This window comes from Seriola aureovittata, chromosome 21 (assembly GCF_021018895.1).
Source record: "Seriola aureovittata isolate HTS-2021-v1 ecotype China chromosome 21, ASM2101889v1, whole genome shotgun sequence".
NCBI classification, from domain to species: domain Eukaryota; kingdom Metazoa; phylum Chordata; class Actinopteri; order Carangiformes; family Carangidae; genus Seriola; species Seriola aureovittata.
The window spans coordinates 12,210,917-12,233,627 of NC_079384.1; the positions used below are offsets into that span (position 1 = coordinate 12,210,917).

Sequence of the window (22,711 nt, forward strand, 5' to 3'; positions counted from 1 at the left end):
ACACTCAAGCCTACACAGTGTTGAGTGTTTGGTATTTAAAAGATGGATTTCAGATAGAGTATGTCTTACGTAAGGATGTTATACATGTTTCAGCTAAAGTCTGAAAGTATAAATGTCAATAACTGCATGCAAATGTATATGAATAAATGCATGCCAACCCATAACACCCCAAATTCTGTCTGACACAAAGAAAGCATCTTTCCTCCTGCTACATCTCTCTCTACGGGACTTACACATTTTCAAGTGTACATTGATGACTTACCAGTCCGTCACAATTGCTGATAGCCACCGACGCCTCCGGCATGTCACTCACATCCCCAGTGAAAACACAGTACCCCTGGATACGTTCCTTGGCCTTTTCCTCAAAGTCCTCCTGCCATTCCACAAAAGCCCCTGGGGCCACCAGCCTCCTGTTGGCCCTCAGGCGGAGGTGCAGTTCTTTCCCAAACACAGTGACATTGAAAAACAAGTGCTGAGTCGAGGAGGAGGTGACCGAGGGCATCTCGGGGGCACCGCGGGCCACCCTTCTTTTACTGCCAAAGTCTGAGGGGGCATCAGCAGCAGCAGCAGCAGCACCACCACCACCACCTTTACTTCCACTTCCAGCAGAGACCACGTGAGAAATGTACCGGCCATGGGAGTCTGTGCTGAATGGCACGATAAGACCATATTCACTTAACTTTCCAGAGAGTTTTTCTGATGAGACAGATAGTGTCAAGTGAGAATCACATTCACAGACCTATGGCAGGCATGTTCCGATGGAAAAATACTATAAAGCAAAGTAAGCTGAATGATTAAAAAGATATGCACAATATAGAAAGGATTTTAAACATATATGATTATGTTAAACATATAAAAGTAGCTCTCTTTATGAAACAGAGGCATTATAAGGAATAAATACTGTGGACATCCCAGGACATCCAGTAGTTCAATACAATTTATTGATTTTGTTCATCCAGAACAGTAAAGCAGCCGTTGTATGTTGACCTATCAATAAAAAAAATAGACCATAATTTATTTATTTATTTATTAATCATTATTCAAACACATTTAGACTTTGGAGTGTATTTCTACACAAACAGGACAAAAGCACAGCATAAAAAGAAAATAAATGGATAACTCACCATGTGTTTCTGCAGCGAAAATATGCTCCAAAAATACGTGACTGAGTGAAAAGCACATCAATAAATACATACAATCCATAGCGAGGGCTACAGTGTGAGAGCTGCCACTTCAGCGCTGAGTTTTCCTGTCTGTTGTAAACTTTGAGCAGAGTCCTTCCTCCTGAAAAAAAAGAGCACAAATGCAGGAGAAATGTCCTCAGAGTTGAGCTCCAGCAAAGCAACCGGGCATTTCTGAGCGTTTCCCTCTAGACGCCAAACTGACGGATATTCACAAGTTGTTTCCAATCTTTTGGCCTGTGCTGAACTACATAGACCAAGACTGCCCCATCCATTTAGGGAGCTAAGGGGGGGGGGGGGGGGGGGGGGGGGGTATCTAGGGTGCTGATGACGACAACTCCCCCGGTAAAAACCGGGACGGTTTGAAGAGGTAGCCCAAATCTTTTCTTCTTCTTCTCCTTCTTCTTCTTCTTCTCTTTCCTTCCACAGATAACTTTTTTTTTTTCTTTCTTTTCTTTCTTTTTTTTTTTTTTAAAAAAGGCAGTAGAGCAAGTTAACGCACGCCTACGCTGAGGAAAAAAAAAGTCGGAAGGGTTCAGATAAAGTGTGCAGAGACAGAGTGTCCCGGTGGTGAAACATCTGCCGTCCAGTCGTGCACCATTACGCACCAATGGTTCGGCTGCGGGACTCACAACTGCTCAACTTGACGCCACTACCAGCCAACAGTGGGAGCGCCTTCTCTCCACTAGACAACCACATATTTAGCCAAGCGATTTTTTTTTTTTTCAACTCAAAAAAAGAAACTGGAGTCGTTATATCATCATATCCTGCAAAAACAGTCCACCTCCACAGCTAATACTCTCTTGAAGTGAGTGAAAACTCTGCCAGATGCAAGGCAGTAACTTATAGATGTTTACATTAGTCCACAAACGCACATGAGGCAGTGATAACATGGCAATAAAACAACGGAGGCAGACGTGAAAGGTCTTCAGTGTAGAAGCTTAAAGAAAAGTGGGAGTTGTTTGGAAAGAAATCAACTTTAACTTCATTATTATCCCAAATTTTGAATTTTGGTTTGCAGCCAGGTATTAGACACATTCTGTAGATCACAGAAATGCACTCACGGCAACAGACAACAACAATACACAGCCAAGAAAGAGACTTAATACAAAAATACAAATATACAAATATTAAGAACATAATACATGTATAGATTTTTAAAGGATTTTAAAATAATGTTTAAAATATAGGCTATATATGGACAAAAAGAAACAATGCATGGCAGAGATACTTCTACCATCATAAAATAATGCTCACATGCCCCATGAAACAGTTTTTGTTTGCTGTACATATTTCTTATGTTCATTTCATTGAGAGTTTGATGACTCAAGTGGACATCTTCCAGAGTTGCAGTGTCTTAAGTACAAATTTATATCTTTGTCTCACTTACTTTTCCCTCTACTGTGCAAGGAAACTGTCATGGAAACATAAAGAAGGAATTTCACACTAAAAAAGAAACTTTGGAAGATACTACACTGATTTGACTATCTCTTACACTGAAATTGTGGTCCAATATGGACAGGAGCAACACTTACAGTGTCCAAAAACTGTTTCAGTGTACATGTCAGTATTTTCCTACGACAGACTTGAAGAAATGAAAGTCAAATGAAGTCAATTTCAAGCTAAGGTAAAGTGCAAGTGTGCCTTTAGAAAAATTAAGCCTATAAATGGCTTCAGGGATAAAATCAGATTCAGTGTAACTACATATTTTCCATGTCTCTTAAATGCAATCCTAGAATCAACAAAGCATACATTGCATTATCCAATTTAATGACCTCATGCAGTTTGTATCTCTAATTTTCATAATCTGGCCTAATCCTGCAGATGTCACTGTGAGCATATGTTCCATTTGCAGAAAGGGCACAAATCCAACACCATCATTAAAGACTTAGAAGGTGTGAAAATCGTACAGTGGATTTCATCAGTGGAATGACAGCCTGTTAAAACTTTGGATGACTGCTCAAGCAACTGGGATTTTTTTGGCCCCGGCTCACCCTGCTGGAGTCCAGACTTAGTCAGACATGACCACGCAGAGACTGAACCAACAACTCTGGAATCCTTCTCAGAGGAAGAAAAGGGGGTTGGGTTGAAATGAGTTTTGACTTTCAGGTACTTTCTAGAGAAAAAAGGTGTCTAGACTGGACATTCTTTTCCCTCCACATGCAGTTCTTTGACTGTGTCTCTGCTCTGCTGGTCTGGACGACCTCCCCCATGCAGTGCATATATACTCTCACTCTGTGCTTAATTACCTCCATGCTCCCAGGATGGTCAATGTAGAGCAGGTGTGGGTTTTACACAGTCATCCCCCCAGGGTGGCAATGAGAGGATTGGATGGTGATCCAGAGTCGTGCATTAATAAGCGATGGAAACTAACCACAGCATTAAGAGATGGAAACCATTAACTGCCTTGTAAGAAGTTTTATGCTCTTTTTCCATCCATACTGTTTGGAGTTTTTTTTTTTTTTTTTTTGCATGTGTCTAAAAGCCAGGATGAAATTCCACAATATAGCATAGTATTCAATTAGAAGTCTTGTTTTTTCCCTTCTGAAATGAATAGCTCCACTCAGTCTGTGGTTAAGTCCACACACCAGAACAATTTTCTACTACAGTTCTTGCATTAGAACACTCTGTACTTCACAACAGAAGTCTAAGAGCAAAACTTTAATACACTCTTGCTTCAAATCGATCTCAGCTCTTGATTATTTTCATTCATATATTCATGAGAGAAAGCCATTCTTGCTCAGAAATGTGATGTATTGACTTATATATACTTGAAAATATAAAACTCCTCGTTCTTTTCTCTCTCATACTTCACAGAGACGCATTTCAGAGGCTTTAAAAATTTACTTAACATTTGAATCAAACAGACACATTGTAATCTGCTGAACAGTAGTTAGTCCAGCCTGCGTGTGCGGGTGGAGCTGCAAAGAATAAAGCTTCTTCCACTGTGTTTCCAGGAATGGGGAGACGTTACAGTACAGCGTGCACGGCTGTGGATGCCTCAGTGTGTGCTGTAATGTGGTCTAGCCATGCCAGCGTGCTGAGAAAATATGTGACTTTTCATCTCCGAGATGCAGGGAGATGCAAAGCAGCTGCTAGTCTGCAGCTTGAGGGAAGAGGAGCTTCTGCGTTTGCCAAGTTACAAACCAGTGACTTGGAGGGGTTGTTATTATGGTCCTCTGTCCTGTCTAGATGGTGGGATCCGGGACTGAAAGGTTCAGAATGAGCTCTGAGTTACGACCCTGCTCAGACTCAGTGAGTTTCACTTGACCATCCTTAAGAAAATGTGATTAGACAGCAATGAGTGTGGAAGTCTTTTCTGTACGTGTAGCTGCAACAGTAGGCTCCTTTTTGTGTCACTGTATTTATACTATCATTACTTCCAACAATTTTTTTCTGTGTTTTTTGTTCATTGTTTGTCTCTCAGAATGATATTTCAAAATTTCAATTAAATTTTGTCAAAAGTCAAAGCAACAGTTCAATGTTTTGGCTAAATATGCTTGTTTGGCTTTCTTATCATAAGTGTTAGGTTGCCAGGCAGCTTATCAGAGACCCTGAATCCCTGCACCCACACTAGAAATAGTCTTGCACGAACTCACCCACAAAACCACAAATTATTGTTTCCATTTCCCCCCTGATTCCAGTCTTTATGCTAAGCTAAGCTAACCACCTCCTGGCTGTAGCTTCATATTTAGCCCACAGATTTGAAAGTGGCATTAATATTTTCACCAGACTCTCAACAAGAAAGCGGAGACATGTATTTCTCAAAGTCTCAAATCAATGCATGCCAGTGTTTACTGCCCCTTCTGAGGGAGAGACAGTGTTTGTACTTTTTGTCCTTTTTGACTTGTTGTAGTTTTGCTCTGCACCCGAAAATACAGAAATTAGCTGTTGTTATTCTCTTGCGGTCACTTTTCTTTAAGTCCCTAAAGAACGTATGTCTGTGAGTACAAAATAATATTATATTTACTTAAACGCACAGTAGGTAACTTCTGCCGCTAGGGGTCTCTCAATCAAAACAATAACAAATGACGGCGTCGCGTGACGTCACGAAATAGCGTAGGATGATGGGAGTTGTTGTCTTCACCGCCATTACCGTAAACTTCTCCCGGTTTGGAGTCTTTCAGGGTCAGTCGGAAATTCAGGAAATCAAACAGACCCGGTGATTATAACCGTTAAAAACACTGAATAAAGCAGTTTCACATTTCCATTCACCGGCGCTGTACAGAGGAGGGAGAGAAGGGTTGGGAGCTGAGATTGCTGCTAACCTCTGTTTTGATTGTTTCTCTGGTAACTTATGAACCCGACATTCAGGAGGTTTTTACCGGTAGCCGAATTATCCACAGGGTGTCCTCCTCTCCATAACAAACAGACCAGGGGATTAAAACCGGTAGAAACACCCATAAAGCAGTTTCACTATGAATAATATTGATTTACTTATGCTCTTCGAGGACAGGGAGTAGCTGGAAACAGAGACTGCTTACCTTTGTTTTTTTAATGACTTATTAACCGGGCTTCCAGCAGCTTTTTTACTGGCAACCAAATTATCCGCAGAAAGTGTCTTCCTCGCCATCACAAACGGACCAGGGGATTGAAATCGGTAAACGAAAAAAGCTGTGTCACTTTAAAAATCAGTGCGTTCGCAATGCTCTTAGGTTGGCACAGGACAGGACGCCTCCAGCGGCTGGGAGCCGAGCTGCCTAACATTTGCCTTGCTTTTTTCTTTGATAACTTAAGATCCAGACGTCCGATGTCTAAAATCCTTCATGTGGTTAAAACATAAAGAAAACGACTGCAGCGTTAAAAATGTATGTGGCTTAAAATTAGATAAAAGTCAATTTTGAGAATCTGGCAGGGAACCAACATGCTAACACATGCACATAGGGTTTATGATGTTATTGGCAGGCGACGAAATAAACTGGCATGGTTTTCTAGGTCTGAGAATTGCTGGAAACACATATATTGATATTGTAAGTACATAACTCAAAAAATACATTTTAATGTGGAAAAGTTACATATTATAAAGTTACATATTATAACTTCAACTTGCTCAGCTGATGTAGACACATTATTTGGTTGTTCGTTTTGGGCTATGGTTGTGTTTGTAAAATCAGTGAGTCTGAGCTGTTTGTAAGTCGACGACATTTTACACTGACATTTATGGTCAAGGATGAATCCTGCTGAATCTGACTTTTATTCTAGTGCCACAAGCAGGTTGACATTTTTGTTTTTAAGTGAAATACAGCTATAGGATGGACTGCTGTAAATTTTAAACTAAATATACCTACCACATGGTATGAGTTTTGATAATCACCAACACCATCATTTAGTCAAAATTATAAAGTGTCCTGTTTATGACTGATACTTGTAAAACTAAGGACATTCTCATCAGCTTCAGTTGTTTGTGGTGTTAAACACAGTAAACTGCTTATGACTGCTAAACATCAGTCTCTATCATCCAATCTGACAGTCATAATGTGTATTTTGATACAAATCCCCATTCAGATGCACATTTAAGGTCTCTAATCATAATGTCCTATTATATAAAAACTAATAGATAAAAATAACATATACAGATGTAAAGCCTTATTAGATGTATTTGTGATTTTGTGAGTCCTCCACTTTAAGACTTTATCTTGTTATGTAGCTTCAGTAAAGCTCACACAACAATAATAACAAACCACTTATACAGGGCCTCTAAGTAAGAAAACCTTATTTGATGGGATGTGTTTCAAAAAATCAAATGAGCATTTAAAAGCTCTATATCAATTCAATCAGTATTTTTGATCCTGGCAGTGGAGACATTTCATTACCTTGCTCAGTGGGGTGTGTAATACCTAGCCTATCTGGGATTGTGGATTATTGTCCCCAGTAAATGAAGGCCCATGTTTGCCAGCGCAGATTTAAGAGCATCCCCTCAAAGATTTTCAGTGTCTCATTATTGATCAAATCACCAAGAGGGCTGAGAGCAGACTTGAGTCTCTGGGGTGTTTCGTAATGCTGCTTTATCCACAGAGGAACAATCGAAGAGGACGACGGTGCACCGGCACCATGCCTCCTCTCCTGAGCGACTCTCTCATCTGCAGAGGGAAGCTTTTTTACATGAAGTTCATTACATCCCCTCTTGCTGCTCACCTCTCAATGCTGCTCTTTGTCTGCCGTAATCTCTGGATCCCTCAGAACTGCTAGCTTGAGTTTCACATTGGGGAGTATCTCAATGAGTCTGGAAAGGATTTCAAAGGCGAGGGGCCGCTATATCATCCAAGCATGTTGCTCATGTCCTGGGCTTATCTTGACCCAGAGTCAAGTTGGCCACATGCTGCAACTGAATAACCCCTCTCCGTGTCCGCATGTTGTTTTCGTCGATTTGTCTGTCGGTAGAGTTAGGAGATATTCACCGACACAGTGTTCTATACAGGAGTGTTTCTGTGAATGTACCTTATATATCTCTTAAGAGACTGCTGACCCCATAACAAAGAGGGATAAAGAGGCTTATAAACTGAGATGGTGTAGAAAGGAAACAAGTGTAACAAACTATAAAAGGACTGTTTCAATCTGGACCACTTGGTTTCCATTTACAATAATCCAGGATAGGCTATGGTGTGATAAAATCCTTACAACTTCCGCACTCCAAGAGATAAGCCTGCTATGCACTTACAAGACGGGAAGTGATCTGGGATATCAGCCTTTCAAAGCAGGCCAGCGAAGCCAAGTGAGCTTCACTGATGTGCCGGCCGGTGGCTTTTAATCCGCACACAGGCCTCCATTCTTGACAGAATGACCTTTTTTTTTAATTAAGACCTTACCTGTCCACATCAAAAGGCAACTCAGATTAGTCTTTTGATCTTCCTAAGCTCTTTATTACTGTATATGGAATATGTCAAGATTTCAGTCCAACAATGAATTATCTGTTTTGTGTAAATGTACGCTGCTCGATGTTCATAACCTGCTCTGCTCCCGAGGCTCGCATTGACACGACAAAGAGACCGTCCGGATATACGACCGGGTCCTAAGCGGTGCGTATCTAGAGCAAAAGATGATGCTGAGATAAGGAGGGGAAAAAAAAAAAAAAAAAAAAAAAAGGAAGCCAAGGAGGGAGGAGACAATTATTTGGCTCCATCTGCTGAATCGGAAATTTCAATGAAACAATGCGCAGCGGAGAGTTGTGTGCAAAATATCCACGGTCAGAAAGTCCACCCACACTTTAAAACCCAAGTCCTTGACACAGATGGATCAGTTTTACTTTACAGCAAAATGATCCCAAAAGCAGACGCAGGCTGTTAAATGTATTGAAATTATTTATTTTAGCCCCCCAAAAAGAAAATAAATGGCACATACAGTGAATAAAAGATAATACATTGCTTCTATGAAGAGTTCCTTTGTTTAAAAAAAGAAGGGAAAAAAATTTAAATTAAGAGCATAGCTAAGACATTAAGGTGTTATTACAACCAGCAGATGTATGTTCTTGTGTTATCAAGTCACACAAAGATGGGTTTGTAATAGTCTCTCAAGTTCAAATTCCATTTCATTTTCAGTCATCACAATCTTTTTGCTCCATCAGTCTGGATGAGTTATATACAGTGCAAATGTTTGGACGCATTGGCAGAATAAAACAGGCCGGAGTGAAAGGCATCAGGAGGAAGCATTTTTGAGGTTTTTTTTTCTTTTCTTTTTTTTTCTGGCTTATCTTTCTGGTTAAAAGGCAGGATTTATGGTTTTTACATCACACTTGAAGCTACGAGTTACTTTACAACTAAACACATATGAGCAATTTAAAGAAGAACAAAATAGTCAAACAAGAAAAGGGGTTAAGACTTTTTAAAGAAATACTGTACAGTAGAACTACTTGAAATGTAGACACGCAAAAACATAATAAACAATAATCGACATGTGTTGAATAAAAGCAATGTTCTGACTGTTGCCCTGTTCGTCTGACAACACAATTATAACTTTATTGTCCTGAACAGTGAATCATGCAGCATTCGTCTTCATGTACCCTTTGTTAGAGGGTATATTTATCATTCATCAATTGATACCAAGTGTTTTTCTTGAACCCAAGTATTTGCATGCCTGGCTTTTTCCAACCATTCATTTTACCGTCAGACGTATAATTTGATTCCTACTGACGGACTGGTGATGTCACAGAGATTGTTACCGTTTACTGGCAGGGGTCGTGAAGTCTGCGAGAGCCGAGCTGATTAAAGGGGAACTCCGCCAACTTTACACATCAAAGTCTGTTTACAGGTCATGGGGAGTACTACTGTACATCTGAATCCCCGGCTGAACCATCAGCGGTCGGGTTGCATTGTGGGTAACGTAGGCGCCAGGTTTTTGACAATCTCCGAAAAGTCCAATACAAAGACGTGTTTACAGCTTTTAAGTGAAAATCAAACTAACATAAAAAATTCCTGACATGCTTCACTGTTAGTACCTGTGTCACGACATATGGAAATAAATGTAAAAAGAAACAGGTACAACGAAGGGACAGAGTACTGTTGAAGAAGCAGTGACCAACAGTTCTCAAAAAACATCCACCCTGATCAGCTTTTAGAAAACCTTAGGACACATTCCATTTAAATAACAACAGCTTTCATATGTACACAGGGAATCCCCTCAAAAAACCGAAAACCTCAAGACAGACAAATGCACAGCCACTGATGACAGCTGTGCTGAGGAGAAAAGGACAGGGCTCAAGAAAAATATCAGGTCACACAACAGCAAACAGTTGTGACATATACGACCAAAATTGTTGGCTAACAACAGAGTGGAATTTGCTTCTCTCCTCCATAACAATGTTTAACTTTTGTCTTTGAACAACAGAAGTTTTGAAAGACTGTCATCTTCAAAAATGAGAACTCAAGAAAAGAAAACATTTTTTTTTAAAACTTGCTTTGAAAAAAAAAAAGTAACATAAATATTAGTCAATTCTATGATCTACCAGTACAAAAAAACAGGCAAAAGCACAAATGTCAATTCTAGTATATGAGCAACCATCTGCTAAGACTTAACATTAAAACACCTACAAAATGTTAAAAAAAAAAAAAGCAAACAATAAGTGAAGTGAAGATATGCATAATACATGGGTAAATATAGAAGGCATGACAATGTTACTGGAAATGTCTTTTATTCTGAAAAGCACTACTGTTTTGGTGCATTCACAGTGATCCTCTCTCAAACGAACTCCCCTCGGAAAGGAAGTGACTGAATGTTTTGCTGTTGCCAGCGGCAGCGCAGCCTGGCCAGCGGCGTGTCCCTCAGGTTTTCAAACTCGGAGAAGGCCAGCTGGTTGAGGATGTCATAAACTCCGGCCCTGGCAGCCACCTACCACAAAAATACATGAAATGTTAATGTGCAGGCAACACAGCAAGCCAGGCATTTTTTTTTTATCTATCCATCATGACCACACAAATGCTTTGACTGCCACTTTTTCAGAGTTAAAACATGTTATCTGATGGTTTTCTTATACATTGGAACAATAGGGATCTACCGAGGGTTTGGACACAACAGGAAGTGGTAGAAGAAGTATTCAGATCCTTCACTTCAGTAAAAATATCAGCACCAGACAGATCTTATTTTACAAGCTGCTCATGTTTTGTGTATAAAATCTTAATCCACAACCCACAGCACAACATCAAGTGGAGAAAAATGGAAAATATTTTCCAAAATTCACAATTGTGCATTGCACAGCATCTGCAAGAATATCCTCCCACACTGTACATCATCCCACACTGGAGGCTTATATAAAATATTCTTCAATAGTTTGCTTTTATTGTTTAATAAGTGAGTAGACCTGATGGAGCCTGTGCTGAAACATGTTGAACAATAATCATGAACAACTGAAGGGGCAGCTGTGGCTCAGCAGGTGGTCCGCTAATGGCAGGGTTGACGGTTTGGTCTCTGGCTCTACCTGTCCACATGCTGAAGTGTCCTTGAGCAAGACAGTGAACCCCAACTTGCTTCCGATGGTTAGGCCAGTACCATGAATGATGCAACTTGTGAAATGCCTGATAAGAGTGCTATAAAATCAGTCCATTTACCATTGAAGAATATTTCTACAAGCCTCATTGTGTGCGATGATTGATTTTGATTTCATAGTAAAATGTTTACCACTGAACTTTAGTGGACTGGAAGTATCATAAAACTGAAAAACAATCTACTAAACTACCTCACTATTTTCCTGAAGTCCTGTAATGGGACAGCGTTGGAACAACACCATGGACACTGTATATGTTATTCAGTTTTTCTGTGTCTGAGTCATTTCTGAATGAATGAGGAGACAGAGGAACATAGCGAGATTTCCCTTGGGGAGTTAAGTGTTCGCATTAAGCCCTAGGTCACGCTGACTCATGGTCTGCTGTGGCTGTCAAGCACCATAGGACTGATGGGAAGCACCATGGACAACCAGAAACATCTGCCCATAAAGCCAAACAATACAAACATATATAAACAAACCCTGCCGAAACTTTAAAGATTGAATACCCCATTAAAAAGTGCCCCAGCTGGCCCAGTTTACTCTGCAGGAGACGCTTTAAGAAACAGTGCTGGACTGTGAAGTTCAGTCACTACATTTGATAAAAGAGCATATGAGGGACTAAGAAAGTCAACACGGTCTCAAATTTATTTATTTACATTGACCCATGTATCGATTTTCATATCACGGGCCCTTTTAAAAGGATTCCAGACCCATTTTTGGGCCGCTCAAGCGTGAAGGAAAGTTATCTCTAGCAGCTAACACTCTCAGCTTGGAATCAATACAGAACACGGCTGAACCACCGGCTGTTAGCAAGTCTGTAAGACCCTAGAAGACATCAGGGAATGACTCAGATGAAGGGATGTGGCCTAAAACACTTTGCCAATTTAACCTCACCCTCCTGTCCTCAGGCAGTCGAAGAGTCTGCAAATTTTTGGAGCGGAGAAGAATGCCCAAGATGAGAAATGTTTAAACAGCGGGGTGAATAAGGGCATTATTTGTGGAAGCACACTAAAAAACTAACAAAAGAAAAATGAAGAGTATGACTGCGGTTATGCTCTTGAGGCTGTGAGGTAATCCTGTATGAAGTGCTGCTCAGGACACTTTTAAAAATGCACCGTCAGGTTGAACGCTGAGGAAGACATGCTGGAACAATGAACAGGAATAATAGTACCAAGATATCCCTTTCACTTACAATGATTATAGCTTAGCTGGCCAGCTTTGTGCAGAAATAAACACAAGGCACCGCAGAGTGTGGTCTAGATTACCTACTTGCTGACCATGCAAAATCAAATCTTACAATAGATATCATGTAACACTAAAACTAGTGCTTTGTAGAGTTGACTCTGGTTCCAACTTCAAACCCTTTCCTCAGTCCTGTGAGCCATCTCACTATGAACAAATGTCCGTGCAGCTATTGTCCTGTCTTGGTACAGGTTTTTACAGCAAATGCACGCACTGATGTACATATTGGTACATACACATTTGTGTTGGATATATTCCTGAACGGCTTCCAGCCCCACTGCTCTGTAAGTTCTTTGGTGGGAACGAATGAGTGGGTACAGCTGAACCAGGCGGGACCATTAGTCAGCAGATGGGGCTCCCAGGAGAATTTCTGGATTTGTGCTATTAACCAGGGTACTTAACCTGACTCATCTACTCCACAGCCCAGCTGTCTAAACAGGGGATGTGTGAAAAACCTGAAACAGCGAAAAGTCATGTCACAGAGGCCCATCTCATGGTGAAACCAAGGGTTTCAAGAGGATGTTGCTGGGCTTTAGATAGAGGATAAAGTGCAACTCTGTACAATCTCTGTAGATAACAGCCATGAATGTTGACATTGAGTCATCTTGTCAAACTTTTTTTTCTTTTTAACAATACTTCACTATCTGTTAATTGCCCCTTTTGAAAGTGGCTCTGAAAAGTGAGCTCCCTTATAAAGGACGCCAGCTGCAATCAGGTTGACTACACGACAGTTACGGCAGATCAGAGGAGTGAAGTTGATTCGGCTGCAGAAAAGGTTTTCAGAAGTTTGTATGGATGTTTTGATATATTGACACGACTGGTGACAGGATTGTTCCTTTTTGGCATCACTTCATAGTTTCTGTTTTTACAGCACTCGCTGGTAAACAAACACACACACACACTTGAAACCTTTTCTTTGACTCTAGTGTAGGTTCACCATCTTAATTTAGCATGCAAACATCCACTACTTAGCACCAATGTAAAGTACAGTTGATGCTGATGGGAATGTCATTAGTTTTGCAGGTATCGACAGTAACTGAAAACTTTACCTGATGATGGCGCTAGATAAAAACTCAGAGGATCACCAAAGTCATTACAATTGATTCCAAGGGTAACGTTCATGGCAATCCAACTGATAATTGTTTAAATATTAAATCAAACCCACAGCAACATGGTGGCGCTCGAGTTACCGAAGTCATTAGGATACACTGTATGGGTAACATGGATATCAGTGCCAAATTCTGTGTCAAACAATCTGGTATGTGTTGAGATATTTCAGCAAAGACCACCAAAGCCATTAGGATCCATTCTCTGGGGACCATGAATGTCTGTACAAAATTTCAGGGCAATCCATCCAATAGTTGTTGAGATATTTCCGTCTGGACCAAAGTGGTGTACCAACTGACTGACCAACCCGCTGCTAGCATGGCCACAAACAATAAACCAGGTCTTGTTTTAGTTTGTGGTCCAGTCTCAGACTGCATTACACGTTGACATTTGTCAGTCTGATTATTCAACTCTGTTTACTGTGACACATTTTCTCATCACTTCTATTTCTGACGGTGTGCACCCGGACACCAACATGCGGGAAAACATGATGCTTTACCCTGACAACTGCACATTTGATTTTTAGTCCTTTTGAAGCATAATTCTCAGACTTTAAGTCATATAACACATAATGATTTTTATGAATCAGCTTCACTTTTATGCATAAATAAAATGAAAATCTTGGCACAACCCTGGCATGTTTTTATGACACACCAGGGTGGAAAGCAGCACATCAATACATCTGCAGAGTGTAAAACAAAGTCAAAAAGAAAAAAAAAAAGATCAAGATCTTTCATGGTACAAAAAGGGGGGAAAAAAAGCCTTGAAGTGAGGTTGTTGGTGTGTATTGACAAGCTTTCTGGATGACAGTAAGCAGAGCTGTTGGAGAGATGCCTCTCATGCTGCACTGAGGAGATCACAAACGCCAAAACTCATTAGACGACTGCAGCGGTGGGAGGGGCAGGGCAGCGAGGAGGCGCTGGTCCTTCCCACAGTCGGCTATCTCAAAGGCTGCACATACCTGGCCGGTGCAGGGGGACAGGGAGGCCTCTGTGCCACACATCAAAACAGCTGGAGTGACTGATAGGGTACCCCTCCTGCAGGCATCTGTGGTATGCACCATACACAAGTCCTGCCATTGTGTAAAGGGCCACGTTTTGGATTAGCAAACACGGATTTCAATTCCAATAACTCCTCTGATGTTTCTCCTCTGATCTCACTTCACAGCCACGAGGCAACATGGCCTAATGACGCCTGCGACAATATTTGTCCAATGTGCACACAATGTGACAGTAGGCGCTATTTACTTCACACATAAAAAAACTTGCTTTATTTATATAGATATACTGCTTTGAGGACGCACTGCTGTATCATCGTGTGGCGATTAACGTCTTTGATTCAGCAATGAAACAACACAAAACACATGCTGCTGCGGTTCAAACAATCCAACTGAACAGAAGCAAAAAAGACCAAATGGATCAGAGGCTCCATATCAGCTGGCACTGGCTGCTGCCGTGCATGACTGGGAACACTGTGCTCCTGCTTTTAGCCGCCGTAAAGATCAAATTAGTCCATGCACACAAACATGCATACAGTCAGTGCGGGATGCAGGACAGGCTGTACTGCTCAGATCTGGCTGATTGTGTAACCATGGCTTCAAATGCATGACCAGTGATGGTGATGACCCTCAACCGCCGCCTCTGGCACTGCAGTTTGTCATTAATGATCCTGCCACGGTCACTGGTGATAGGCTAATGATTGTGCCTTCGGGTTGGTTGGGGCAGATTGGTTGGGCCACTTCCAGATTCCGCAGCAACTGGGCCAGTAAACACATCACATTTCTGATGGTGGCGGGGGGAAAAAAAGGTATCACAAATGTCACAAGATTCACAATATTTCTGTTTGACTATTTTTGTGTTTTGTTATTATTCTTTTGAATGAAATGTTCTTTTAAAAAAGAATTGGTCCTGGAGGGAGAGTTTGCAAAGTCTTAATGGTTTAAAATTTTCTCTAGTCATGCCTTGGCGCGTGCTTTGGAGAAACACAATTCTCGGAGGAGCGTTCTGTGAGCCGACTTGGTTTAAATTCCACCGTATTAATAATTTATGTACACGTCGGCAGCTTTCTTGTCAAACTGTTGGCAGTTGGAGAGCAATCAGCAGACTAGTTTTCATTTTAAGAACAGTGTGAGAATGATCATGTGAGATTCACATCACTCATTTCATTCTCACTTCAACATTTTCCAGTGAAGGCAAAAGATGTGAAGGGAACGACAGCAGTCAACACACCACAGAATCCATACAGAGGGTAATATGTGCATCAAATACACAAAGCAAAAAGAAAACAAGAAAAACAACCAAAATACTTCGATTTCTGAACGTCTGACATGTTTGCTGTCCTCTCTGTAAAAAAAAAAAAAAGGATCACAAATCAATCAAAATAAAGAACTCTCAAAGATGACACCTAATCCTAACCCTAATGCCAAAGAGGCTGGTTGCCGCAGCAACCGTCTCACCTCGCAGAGCTTGACTGCTTTAAATCAATTTCTACCCTTTCTAGGTACAGTGTAATTGAGGGACATTCTGCCGGTGAGGAAGTAATACAATTTCTTTTAATGGTAAGTTTGGGCCACGTCGTTTTGTGCTCAACAGTATTGTGTCTGTGCTGTTGTGATTTTTGCGCTGCACTTACCCAGAGAAGACCTGTCAATCAAACAGTGTCTTGGCTGTGCCAGGTTGATTGAGTTCCTTATATTCAATCTAAAGAAACCACAAGTACTGCTGCTGCTGCTGCTGCTGCTAGGAATAAAACTAAATCTAAAGAAGAAGAAGAAAGCACACTAGAAAATAAGTAACCTCCCCTGCATGGGGAGGACATTTTAGCAGTATGCACTTTGGTTATGAAAAGACATATTACAGTATATATGTGTATATTCCTATTCATACTACTTTCTCACTGTGAACCATAAACTGTAACTGTGAACAGCAGAGAGAAAGAGGCCAAGAAAATGTGTAAAGTAAGAAATTATGGGTCATGTCAGTGCTACAGACATCTACCCACTTTAACTGACATTCTGAATATAAAAGCTAATCTTAGCTTAGGTACAGTTTGTTAGCTACGGGTGGAGACGGGTCACTGTCATAATGATTATCCTGTCAGTTATCCCTTCATCAAGAAAATTGGACTTAATTCATGCAGCACCTCCATTAAAATGCTAAGCTCAGACCAGATAGTTATGTGATTCTGATGTGTACTTCACAGTAGTTTCAGCAGTGACTCAGCACCTCCAGCCGGTTTCCACCACATTGACACTGCCCTCACTAACACTGTGGCTGATGAAGAATATGTGACTGTCTTCTCTCATCTGCTACAGCGTGGTCCAGGGGTAACCTCTGTCACCAGCCTAGGTTGCTGTTTATTAAACTTCAATTTAATTAGTAGAGAAGGTAATTTTACAAGTAGTTTTACAATACAAGTCTGCAGCAGCGGGGGGGGTGGGGGGGGGGGGGGGGGGGGTGGGGGTGGGGGGGTCTAATACTCTGCTAAAAAAACAGGAAGGCCTGCAACTGCATGGAAAATTCTTGATTTCAGTCTGTTCCACAACAGAGAATTCTTCATTTGATATATGGTGGTGCTTTCTGAATGACGCTCTCCACGCAGGTGATGGATGGATGTGATATAGCGGCCTGGTTACCTATCTCCCTCCAGACCTTCCCAGTGTCCGGGGTGGTGGGGGGTGACTGCACTGGCAAATCTAAAGCTGTGGTTTTTGTTTTCCTGCTCAGATATGGCCCCAGCTGTTTCAGGAGATGCAGGAAAATTACAAGAAATTGGGAGTCGAAAGCGCAGCATGAAACACCTGTGAGGCGCCACAACGCTGTCAATAATATTAATAATAATAATAATAATAATAATGTACTACTTGCTTATACTAAAGGTAAGAAAAGACAGAATTAACACTAACATGGTAGCAAGAAGTAAAAATACAATATTCAAAGTAAAAGCTCAGAGGTGAGGGGTTGGGATTTTCACCACTAAAATGTGATGATAGTAGCTGACGCATGATTTAATGGTCAGAACAAGCACAAAAAAAATGATTTAGCACTTTCACTTCCATCTCAACTAAAATTCCTATCAATTTAATTTCTCTTCTGAGCTGTTTTCATTCTGTGATTCTGTAAGTTCCAAAAATTATTCAATCATATCTAATCATTTTCCCACCAAATACAACAATTACTTCATCAGATGTAACAGTGGTGTTAAGTATTTTTTATAATAACACCAAAAGACAATGTGAAAGAAGTTGCTCGTATTGATGAACCAAAAGAGAATTTCCTCGTGAACCTGCAGCTGCCCTCTGGCCCTACAGAGCTTTATAGTGCGTTTGAGCTCATTGTTCCTCAAATGCATGAATTTTACTGTTTTGTTTCACCCTCACTGCTCTCATGGCATCGTTTGCAGCTGTTGTCAGCAAAATAGCTCTAAAAAAAGAAACCACTGTATACCATCTGCTCGGCACCAAACAGTAGACTGACACAGTTAGTGACAAGCTGGTGAACATAGCGGAGCAACAAATTCTCCATATCAACTTAAAAGTAAAACTTAAATGTGTCTTTCAAGAATGAATCACTTCAGTTGAGCTCACAGTCAGTTGTGAGCGAATGTGCAGGGATACAGTCATTCACCGAGTGAGTGATTCAAGCCATCGATTCGTTCGAAGGGCCTGAGTGTATCCCGAAGAACGTGGTTCGCTCACTAACTCGGTGAGTGAGTGTATCCCTGCGTGAACAAATCGATGACATTCAATGCATTTTGTTTGCAGGAGGAATAGCGGCGTGTTCAATTCTAGATAGGTACTTTGCCACAGCAGCAACACACGTATAGTACAACACAATATGTCAGTGTAGAGTAGCTCATAGAAATTACAGCAAGAAATATGACTGACAGCTACATATAAATGTCAGCAGAATATAGTGTGTGCATTGCAGCGAATATACAAATAGCAGAACACAATATGAATAGCAGAGCAAAAAAAATGGCAAAAACTGAAAGAAGTTCAGTGAATGTTCACTGAACATACCACTCAGTGAATGTGTTGAGTTATAGTCAGCAGATCAAACTGCCAAAATCAGTCCGAGCAAGTTCAGGAGTAATGTCGAACTGTGGATCGGTCAAAAAGACTTGAATATATATTATTCTGTGAAGACACTTTTAAAATATCAAGAATTATAAACGGAGTTAGGCGTTCCTGTCAAAGTGACAGCACTTCCGGTTCGGTAAGCTGGGGATCATGAGGAGTATACAGCAGTCAGCTGTTTTTCAGTTCAGTGAATGGGTCTACGCTGTCGAAGCTTCAGTCAAACACTGAACCATTCGGAGAACAAATCTTTTGAACAAAACTTTTTAATGAACTGATTTGTGCGATTCCAGATGCAGAAAAGAACTGCTTTGTACATCACTACTTAAAAGGTGATGATATGTCAATATTATGTGTGCGTGTGTGTGTATGTGTCTAAATCTAAGTGATTGGCTTTGCAATTTGCACTACAGAGCAGGTTATCAGGCTGGTGTAGATTTAAATCTGTAGCTAAAGTGGTTGATTCTCAATTACTTTTTCAAACTTTAGAAAAATGCTTTTACGTCGCTTTGAGGAAAAATTCTGAAGAAAGTTAATAGATCTTTTGCTCAGAGGTAGCTTTAGTAGGAAGGACGAACAACAAAAGGAAGGAATGCCAGCTACCTGGATGATAAAATAGAGAAATATCCAGGACATAACATTTTGATATTATGTTATAATCACAAGTGTTTTCTGTTGCCTGCTTTACAGATAAGTGTTCCTGCCCTCTGTGTGCATGTCTGTATTTTCTCATGGCATAACTGGGCCATTAGAGTCACTCTGATGCACCACATATATTTGCTATTCATAACAGGAAGAATATGCACCGAATGACCGCGCATATTTCTGTGACAATTGTTTTCACAGCCATTGTTCCAGTCTATTTTGGAATTCCACGTTTTTTCTTTGAGTTTCTTCCACCTCAATAAAGACAAAGAAGGAGGAGATGTTCGTTCAGTAATTTTCAAGCATTCCAGCCTCTTGGCTATGTTTCCGCGGGCCGTCTGCTCACAAATAAGGAATACAAAATGGCTGTGAATTTGCAGGCTGAAGGCCAAATATTGCATTTAGTTTACATTTTAGACACTAATTTCTTACACTTTGAGATTAAAAACATAAAAATTTCATCTTTTAGCCTGAAGAAACTAGAATTACAGCCTTGCGGTTGTACGCCTCTGTCAATCAGTCAAGTTGCAGTTTTCATGCATGTCTGTCCAGACTCGTATAATTTATGTAGTGATAACTTTTCAACCTGGCAGCACAGAAGATCTACACAACCAGTTTCAAGGTGGGCAACCAAGATTAGTGTCACCACTTCAGTATCCAACCAAATGTGAAATGCCTGTTCCTGAATAACAGCCAGAAAAGTAATTTTGCACATTATGACGTCACAGTGAAGTTGACCTTTGACCTTTTGGATATAAATGTCATCACTTCATCATTTTATCCTATTAGACATTTGTGTGAAATTGTGTCATAATTGGCGAGTGGATTCTTGCATTATGGCAAAAATGTATTATGTGAGGTCAAGGTGACCTTAACCTTTGACCTCTGACCACCAAATTCTAACCAGTTCATACTTGAATCCAAGTGGAGGTTTGTGCTTAACTTCAAGACATTCCCCCACGGCATTCCTGAGATATTTCGTTCACAAGAACAGGACGGACAGAGAGACAACCTGAAAATATAACACCTCTGTCCACAACTGTCGCTGGTGCAGAGGCATAAAAACATAAAAAATAATGATTTAAGATGTTTGCTGAGCCTCAGTGCAAAATCGGGCATAACAACAAGACAGCTAACACCTTTTAATTAAAACCAAATGTATAAAAATTTAAATAAAACCAAATGATGTGGACTTGCTGTATTTACCCTGAAATGTGTTTTGTCAACTTGCCAAATTGTTTATTTTTTACTACCATGCGAGTTTAACATATTGCAACATACATTTTAATTGCAGTGTGTGTGTGTATGTGTGTGTATGTGTGAATGTGTGTGTGTGTGTGTGTGTGTGTGTGTGTGTGTGTGTGTGTGTGTGTGTGTGTGTGTGTGAGAGAGTGTGTGTGTGTGTGTGTGTGTGTGTGTGTGAGAGAATGTGTGTGTGTGTGTGAGAATGTGTGTGTGTGTGTGTGTACACACTGGGTACCACTTACAGACTACTCATTTGTTTGGAATGCACATAAATTCTCGGCTTTACTGTAGGGGCACAGGTGGCCAAACGATTAATGTACCAACAAAAACACAGAGCCGAGACATTATGAAGTTCAGTGTGTGAGGAACCAGCCACAATAGAACCAGAACCAGCTTGTAAATTCCTAGAGGAAAATCCTAATGAAACTCTGGTAACCTTGAGTATGAAAAAAAATAAACAAAAAAAACACTGTCTCCCCCTCATGTCCTGTTTCTGTTTTTCATCACCGAGTTATTGACACATAACATTTTGGGTAATTAAAGATTTGTTCCTCCTGCCACAGTTTTAATGGAACTGCGATCTTACACCTCCTTTAATGCCTGAGAGCAACAGCAGTGCAGATCCACTGTGCAGATGGCTCAGCTGCCAGGGGCTTTTATCAAACATATTCCCTGTTGTCTCAGTCTTTATTTGCATAAATGCCAAAAAAGGAATAGATAAAATGCATGTATATAAATATCAAAAAAAAGGGAATAGATGACAAGCACATGTGTATAGAGTAGAAAACAGTAGCAGTGGAGCAGAGATCCTGTACCTGTTCCATCCAGAGAGTGAAGGAGCGCTGCCAGGAGTCTTTCTTCTCAAGATGCAGGTATGTGTTGAAGAGGATGAGGTAAATGTAGCGTTCCAGGCACTGCAGGCTCCTCAGCAGCAGCTGCTGACACTCCTTCTCTGTCTTACCACTTTTGATCTGAGAAACAGGTAAACAAAGCTCTATTGGCATCTCAAGTGGGCACAACACATTTTTCCCCATACAGCAACAACTGTTGGCAGTAGCATACTTGTTACATTTTTACATTTGGACTGTGTACAGAATCAACAACTGCGCAGCCATATGGGCTGTCTCTTGTGGACTGTAGCTAGTTCAATGTCTCTAATATCCTCCTGAATGTAGACTGTGTTTGCATAATGTTGGTCTTTCTCGACATTTAAGGTGAAAGTATTGAGAGAGAAAAGACTCACCAATATATCTAACTTTAACTATTGAAATCTAACTGAAATAAAAGAAAACGTTAAGCAGTTTTTATCAGCATTAAAGTATGACAAACAGGAAGGTGAAGGTGTGGAGTGTCAAAATTAAAGTCCAAACCAAAAACAAATCACTTCAGTAGTGCCACTGATATTTGTTGATCCTGCTAATTAACAAACAGGGCACTTATCATTCATTATAATGCAAATTCAATGAATAATCAATACAACACATCCACATCATATTGTGTAACACAATGAATCACTCGCCCTTTACTTATTATATTTGTATTAATGATACAGTGACAATCAGTGGTTGCAGACATTCGTGGTGAACTAGATGGCCACATAGATCTGAGTTGTTTTCAGCTTATATAATATCCTCATTCCTGCACTGTGTTTCTCCTATATCCGCCCGCCTACATGGACATTATTTACGCTTAGTGCCAACATAAAATAGTTTATCTTAGTCTCCCTTAGGCCATAAGCTCCACCAACAGAGGTTCTATGTCTGTATGCATGGTAGTAAACACATATTGTGCATCCACAGCTTTGACTAATCTGACTATTATAATACATGCGTAAAACCCCACCGAGCCCACCAAGACAAAACAAGAAGAGGATCTTAGCATTTTCATTGTCACTCACTTGCCTCCAACCACGTTAGAAAAAAGTCATTAAAAAGCAACAACCATAGTACTTAAGGAGATCAAACCTCAGTGGTTATACATTTTAAATAGGTTTCCATTGTTCCAATGCTAAAAGCGGTGGAGTTGAGGGATGAGCAGACACTCCTAAAAAGGTACTAACCAGAACCAGGGGACAAACTGTTCATATCATCTTTTCAAGTTTCACATCATTCATTCAAAACAGTGCTGAGCTGTCAAAACACGATGCTCAGCAAACCTTCATTTATGCGCAAATTAAATTAAATTTCACATTTCAGCCTGAGGATAAAGTGGGTGTAAAAGGTAAAGACGTGGCCACACCAG

At 40.5% G+C, this 22,711-nt stretch overlaps 2 protein-coding genes across 6 annotated transcripts in view; both read right to left on the reverse strand.

The window, feature by feature from the left end:
- Positions 1-2,260, reverse strand: part of LOC130162802 (A disintegrin and metalloproteinase with thrombospondin motifs 14) — a 52,240-nt gene extending 49,980 nt beyond the window's left edge. For both annotated transcript variants that reach the window (XM_056366638.1, XM_056366637.1), the window contains exons 1-2: positions 1,125-2,260; positions 263-696 (exon numbers count right to left, since the gene is read on the reverse strand). In XM_056366638.1, coding sequence (XP_056222613.1) covers positions 263-696; positions 1,125-1,203 — 513 coding nt within the window. In that variant the 5' untranslated portion in view covers positions 1,204-2,260. The remainder of the gene's footprint in view (positions 1-262; positions 697-1,124) is intronic.
- Positions 2,261-8,466: 6,206 nt separating this feature from the next.
- Positions 8,467-22,711, reverse strand: part of pald1a (phosphatase domain containing paladin 1a) — a 54,284-nt gene continuing 40,039 nt past the window's right edge. For all 4 annotated transcript variants that reach the window (XM_056366363.1, XM_056366362.1, XM_056366361.1 and 1 more), the window contains exons 19-20: positions 21,286-21,441; positions 8,467-10,502 (exon numbers count right to left, since the gene is read on the reverse strand). In XM_056366363.1, the coding sequence (XP_056222338.1) occupies positions 10,353-10,502; positions 21,286-21,441 (306 nt within the window). In that variant the 3' untranslated portion in view covers positions 8,467-10,352. The remainder of the gene's footprint in view (positions 10,503-21,285; positions 21,442-22,711) is intronic.